This window comes from Nuphar pumila, chromosome 6 (assembly GCF_984573655.1).
Source record: "Nuphar pumila chromosome 6, dmNupPumi1.hap1.1, whole genome shotgun sequence".
Lineage (NCBI taxonomy): Eukaryota > Viridiplantae > Streptophyta > Magnoliopsida > Nymphaeales > Nymphaeaceae > Nuphar > Nuphar pumila.
This window is the reverse complement of record NC_143254.1, coordinates 21786845-21794187: the sequence shown is the minus strand read 5'-3', so window position 1 is coordinate 21794187 and position 7343 is coordinate 21786845. Positions and strand designations below refer to the sequence as shown.

Here is a 7343-nt window from a genome sequence, read left to right as displayed (position 1 = left end):
AGTGATGCAATTTCTCCTGTTAAAGGAAAAAGAAAAAAGAGATTACACCTTTTTTAACAGGTTTTTGGGCCTGTCAGAATCAGGATCCACATGGATCTGGCCCAATCATGATTTTGTAGCCATTTCCATTTCTGATTCTGCAATCCAATCATTAGAGGATGGTGAACGTACAATTAAAATAAATAAGAAAATATTATCACATTTCAATTCATCAAAAGAGGGTTTGGCTTTTGCAAGTTGTCACTGCTAGTTGCAGTTGAGACGTCTCTTAGATGTGTGTCTTGAGTCATCTTTTTTTATCTCTTATGGATAATATGGGCGTCTACGTAATCATAAAGTTGAGGTGTATGATATCACACATTTTGGACATTCATGATAGGGATGACCGGATGGCCACTTACATTATTTTGTTAAAGGAACAAAGGCCATCCAAAATCACCAAATATGCCATATATATATATATATATATATATATATATATATATATAAACAATTAGTAGGATGGGACGTAGGCCGCTTGGCAGGTAGTTTATAGGTTTAAATCTCATGGCATCACTTCTTATACAAAGCTAAGCGTGGCGACTCCCTGTGGGCAAGGGGTAAGCTCATGGAGTTTTCTGCTATTATTAGGACAGATCTTAAATACAGCAGGCAAAGCCAATGCTGCGGTTAGGTCTCTGATCCTGAGGGTGGTTTTTCTGTGTAAATATCAAAAAAAAAGAAAAAAAGAATGTACTGAAACAATTCAAAAGTTCTTAAACTTTCAAAGTATCATGAGTTCGTGAACTTGGTCATATAGAATTGCTGATCAGAACGGTTAAATAAATTTGTATTTCTAGCGAGACCAGATTAGCTGGTATTGACCGAAACAAACTATAAAAGAATTGTCCACAAACTTTTACAAAGTGCCAGAGTTCATGACCTTGGCCACAGTCACAACCGTCCATGCTATTAAATTGGGAAAATTTCATTTACCGGCTAACTTTTACCCATAATTTCAAATATGGCTAAACACTTATATATTTCACATGCTTAGGGCCTTCAATGAAAAAAAAAATGAACAAATATGGGCCACCAATGAAATATGGGTAGGGCCTCAACTCGGATCCTATCGAGCCCGCCCATGGTTGCATTTATGCGTGTTGGCTTAGTCTTCATTAATCGAATCTCGCATCGAATCTGAACCTAATACCGACCTTGTGTATAGGGGTGGCAATCGGGTCGGGTTCACGGGTTGGCGTATCAGCATACCTCAACCCGAACCCGACCTGTTTATTAAACGGGTCGGCTGTGGCAAACACGAACCCGGCCAGTTTAATAAACAGGTAACCCGACACGACCCACCAACCCATTTAATAAATGGGTTGGGTCGGGTAAACGGGTTCTCAGGTTCGCAGGTCAGGTTGGCAGGTCGGGTTGGCGGATTGGCAGACGAGTTTCCGGGTTGGCGGGTTGACCCACCCGCCTAACCCGTTTGTTAAATGGGTCAGGCGGGTTGGCGGATTGGCATACCCCTAACACGAACCCGACCTGTTTAATAAACGGGTTAGGCGGGTCAACCCATTTATTAAACAGGTTCGTTTTTTCCAAACCCTAAACCCGCCTAAGAGGCGGGTTGGTGGGTCGTGTCAGGTTTTGCCACCCCTACTTGTGTATGGGCCTTAAAATGCAAGAGCACCCGGCCCACTCCTCATCAGTCATCACTAAGAGCAAGGGGCTGTCATTGAAAGTAGGGACACTTTTCATTGAAAAGGATCTCTCTCGTGCTTGAATGGGACACTGTGGGGTCAAGATCAGGAACGGTGCAAGTTTCTGTCCACGCAAACGGGCCTTACCAAATGCCAAAACGAAGAGAAAGGTTTCTATGTGGTCCACTTGGGGTAGCCAAGGCAGCTATGATTCCTACCCATAGTGTCCCACGTTTGCTGCAAACCACCGACCCCCTTAGCTACTTCGCTCTTAAAATATGCGTTGGTATATTCTGTAGCTTTCCAAGGTGGGTCACATAAGGCATGATGGTGGTGGGCTCTATTCGGGGTCATAAAGGAGGTCTGATTAGAATCTGGGTCAGACCCAAAAAGGTCTGGTTAGTATACGGAGCCAGGTATGGTTTGTGAAATTTCATTCCAGAGCGGGAAGCCATTATTTTTTAATGTAAAAAAAATAAAAATATTATTTTACTTGGTATGAACTGGGTCTCATGATTCAAGTAATCTTTATAGGACCCTGGGTATAGTGTTTTGCATGGAAGACATGATCGAACCTGGGTCCAGACCCGGTATGTACACTGCAAAGTCTGATATGGATTCAGACCCACCTGAATCTGAACCAACTCCGACCCGTTGACACCCCTACAAACTGGGCTCAAAATGCCAAAGGACATCAGTTCAAGTTGAGGTGTTTAAACCTTCTACACAAATTTCCCCTGATCTAAATCTCAATGATTGTAACCCTCAAATTCTACCTTCAATCTCTCAAATCCATGCATGGTAAACAACAGATTAAACCTCACAATAATACTTGATCAAATATTCCATTGACTAATTCTTATTTTATATGATTAAAATTTAACTATTAATAGTTTTTATATTTTGTATTAGTTTATGAAAAAAAAAGTATACCAAAAATCATGATTAGGGATGGCAGTGGACTCGGGGAAACGGAGCCTGGCCCCGCCTCAGCCCGTTAATTTGGATTGGGGATGGAAGGGTGAAGGTTAAAATCAAAACCCATGCCGGGATGGACTTACGCTTTCCCCCTCCCCGCCTTGTCTCCATCCCGATCCCTGCCCCGCTCGTCCCCAATCCTGCTTTAGGGATGGCAATGGATCGAGGAAAAACGGGCCCTGCCCGCCTCGCCCCATTTGGACTGGAGATGGAGGCGGGAATGGAGGCCTGGATTTTGAGACGGGCCAGGGTGAAGACCTTATCCCCCGCCTGATCCATTGACATCCGTACTCATGCTGGAACGTAGGTCACTGGGCTCACCAAGGAAGTTTGTCTGAACTCGAAGCCCGGTTGCTCTAAACAAATACAAAAAAGGCCAAAATGCAATGGTTGTGATAATGACACGAGAAATGATTCGACACAGTGACAAGGATGGGCTAACAATCGTCCATCACACGCTCTAATCGTCGTTTGTGTTAGATGGACGGTTGTCAGGTTGTGAGTAACACACCACGCAATAAAGATATAATGGGGTCCCCATATAAAATGCGGAGAATTCTATTTACGTAGGGATGTCAAAATCCCTAACTAAATTCAGATCCAATTAAAAATCAGATTTGAATTCAGTATTATTTTTTTATTAAAATCCGAGTCCGATTAAAACCTGAATCCAACTAAGATTTGAACTAGATTAATTGTAAATATCAGGTCTTGAATGAGTATTTTTCCAATTTCAATGACAATTCAGGAAACCAAAAAAGAAAAAAATCACATTTCTTGAGATGTTGGAGGTCCCTATTTAACAGTTACCAGGAAACCTGTGACTCATAACAGGAATTTCAGAAAAGTGAGTTAGTTTTTTGAGATTAAGAACAATAGGTCTGTCCCTATATAAAATATTCCTTATGCATCAACAATGATCTAGGACCATATATAATAATTTGATACAAATATATCATCTTTCACTGTCACACGCAGAGCCACTAGTGCAGTTTTCTCCTCACAATGGCGTGATCAGTCCAATCTTGTAAAAGGAAAAGTGAGCTTGGCGTCAATGACAACCAACCAATGGTGTAACCTTTGCCACATTCTATAAATTAAAATATTTATCTTTGGAGATATTGTCATCCTGCCTTACAGACCTTTCATTTTTTACACCCCAACTTAATAACAAACAAATAATGAAAGTAGCTCGTGACTGAGCTAGCACTAGGCTCAACCCAACCTGTAGAATATACTTGGAAAGCCAAGCATGCTCCAGGTCTTATAGAATCAAGTAGTATGCCGTGACTTTACTTGTGTGAGCCCACCTCTATTTGGTGATGCCACTTTAAGATACTGTGCCAATTCTAGTTTTGAACTACTGACGACTTGTTTCATATTCAGGTGCAATCACATTGTACACTTTAGTGTGCTGCTGCACTTGATCCGCCTGATTGAACCTTGTCGGGTAAGACCCAAAATTTCTTAATTGAAAACCTGTATATAGAATGAGTTGGACCTAAGTCGGATACTGCCGGGCACAAGGGAGATCTACTTCCAACCAAACCTTACACAAGCCCACAGGTCCCGCAAGCATGTGGCTTTTTTGGGGCTGGGTCCGGGTCCAGATCTGGCGCATTGACAACCTCAGCCATAGCTTGCCGAAGGTGGTCTCATTGGGCACAGAGACCAGTAGCAAGAAGCATTAAAAAAAAATCACCTTAAAAGGATATTTTCATCATAAAGAGAAAATACTTATCATATAAAATTACAAAAAATTGTATTATTTTCTTGAAAATAATTTTTAAAATCCGCCAGGTTTTTCCGTGTAAAGAGGATGAAGAAATATAATATGGTTTATATACATTGCACGGACTGCAAAGTGGTTGCAGGTGTTTGGTCAGTATGTATTCTCTATCGTTTACTAGTAGAAAAAATATAATAAATTAGGTTTTTCGTTGGAGTAAATCGAGCATGTTCATTTAGCAAATAATCTATTTAAGTATTTAAAAACAAATAATCTATTTAAATATAATTAATATAATACAAATGATCGGTATAGTTAAAAATGACATTAAAATCTATGGTGACATTAAATTGGATTCATCTTATCTTTAACAATGTTCATGTTTTGTAATTTTTTCATAACAAATTGACATTCCTCATCCTGAGAGAGAGAGAGAGAGAGAGAGAGAGAGAGGCCCTTATGGCATCTTCATTTCACTAATTAATAGGTTGTCCAAAATGGGATGAGATCCGACTCGCCGGAATCCATCATTTTCCGGCGACCGTCAGAACATAATAATAACATCAATAAACTATATACAAGAACAAGGATTCTACCTAGAAGCCTTCCACGACCGGACGGGAAGCCCAGTCCACCGTCGGCTTCCGGCCGGCGACGTCGTCCCACAATCTGACGACGTTTCCGTTAACCGCCGTCAGGTCCAGGTGGCGGTACCACGGCCACTCCATCCATCTCCCCGTCAACGGCGCCAAACGGCAGCTCACGGCACCGTCAACTCCGTCAACAAAACCACCCAATCCGCAGTCAGAGAAGCCTTTCACAACTGCGTCACACCCGTCACCGTCAAAATAAACGGCGAACTTCCCCCTTCCCTCGTCGAGGAGGACGCTGCCGACTCTACTCATTTCCGATACGCTATCCGAATCGTCCTCCCGCCTCTCCGAGACTACATCGGGCCGGTTATTCGCCATTTTGGCAAATGGGGTGTGATCTTCCTCCCTCCAATCATCGAAGCGGCCGAAACTGAGACTCCCATTCTCTGATACGCATCCTGATGTGACCGATACGGATTCAGAACGAGTCGTTTTGAGAGGTGGTGGAGTTTGAGGAGGTTGGGGGTGGTGATGCTGCTTTATTCCGGTGGATATTTCCGGAGAGGGTGGCTTCTGGGTGTGCTGGATTTTCCGGCGAGAAGGGACGCCGGTTGCTGCGGCCTTGATCTTCCAGAGGCTAATCGCCGCCGTCAAAATGGCCACCCACGTCCAGAGGTGGCTCACGGTGGAGAGAGAGGTGATCCCTCTGTAGCTCAGGATGAGAGTTTCTAGGGGAGAGCTCAGAGGATCCATGGCTGGTTGAGAGAGAGAGAGAGGTTTTTTTTTGAGTCGCAGTGATGGGATGGGGGGAGGTTATTCGTTTTTATTGGGGAGGGATGGGAAAATATCGGCCGTCAGATCTTGATGTGAGGAGATCATGACGGAAGATGCTGGGAATCACAGAACGGAGATGCCGAGGCAGATGCCGATGCCGTTTGTGTGCCTACAGCCATGAACGTGTGGTCAGCATGAAACGTGTCAGGTGTGCAAACGATGCCACACGGGTGGAGCAGGCTTACTTTTTTTCTCAAGTTTTTTTTTTCCAGATTTTGTAAAGTAATGAATGTTTGGAATCCCTTTGAAAATGCACCCGATTGACAGGGAAAACGGGACGAGCTTGGAATCTGTAAATTACATTATGTAGTAGTATTATGTGGAGGTCTCCAAGTTGTTCAACTTTTTGGGATAAAATGTAGCTTCGGCGAGGGTTCCTCGTCATTAAAAAAAAAAAAAGAACTTTTCAAGATAAATTGATTGCATCCTAACATTGCTTGATTAAATAATATGATAATTGTTTTTGTGTGTAACGCAATGTTATCAGTATGGGTACGCATCTTATCGGCATAAAATTGATACACTTCACCACTGAATCCGGCTATTTTTTGATAAATATAAAAAATACTAAAAATTAATTTTAAATATTATTTTAATGGTTTTAACATATGTCACGTTATGACTGATACATAATTTTTTTTTTGGTCGATACATAATGATTCACTTGAGTATCGATTCAGCTGAATCGGTGGCCAAAGGACTCAGGGCGAATACTGATACGTTCTTTGTTACCTAAAGCTTCTTTCCCCCTTAAGGTGTGTCACAGTGACACACCTTAACATTTAAAAGGTGGCGTGTCACCCGTGACACAAGACAAACATTGACAGGACCCTGATACATAAACATTATTTTAATATTTTAATAAATAATATGTATATTAAAATATCAAAAATAAATTTTTTATTAATGAAAAATTTAAAAAATTATGTCACAATAAATTTATTTTTATTTTTTTGAAGTTGAGTTATATCTCAAGTTGTATCGTATCTTGGTGACAGCTCGGTAGCTTGTATCACCATGAAACCACGAAAGTTTTTCTTGCTTTTGAAATTTTATGAATAAGTTACATTTGAAAAATAGACTAACAAAGATGTAACAAATCATTATGTGATGAAAAGTATGATAAATTTGATCAATTCACAACTCAAAATGTGACAAATCTATTCAATTGATATGTTTTTCAATGGTTTAACCCTTTTGCCGCTTGAAAAATCAGGCACCTTGATTAAATCACTTATCTAAGTTGCCGCATAAAAAATCAGGCACCATGTTAGTTATTACTTGAAAAAATCAAGAATCATATAAATTATTTTTCTAAAAAGTCAAGCATCATATAAGTTGTCACATGAAAAAATCAGGTTCCATATTAGTTGTCGCCTAAAAAAATCAAACGCCATATAAGTTGTCACTTGAAAAAATCAGATGCCAGGATTTCAACCAAACAAAAGAGCAAAATTGTCAAGAAAACAATAAAAATTGGCCGTGTTTGATATTTTTTAGTTGGCAGTCAGTTATGGTACT

The 7343-nt window shown here is 40.8% G+C and overlaps 1 protein-coding gene across 1 annotated transcript; it reads right to left on the bottom strand.

The window, feature by feature from the left end:
* Nucleotides 1-4837: 4837 nt before the first annotated feature.
* On the bottom strand, nt 4838-5778 carry LOC149834286 (uncharacterized). The gene has a single exon (XM_090010049.1). It carries the CDS (start codon nt 5739-5741, stop codon nt 4992-4994), a length of 750 nt encoding a protein of 249 aa, XP_089866175.1. The 5' UTR covers nt 5742-5778; the 3' UTR covers nt 4838-4991.
* Between the last annotated feature and the right edge of the window lie 1565 nt (nt 5779-7343).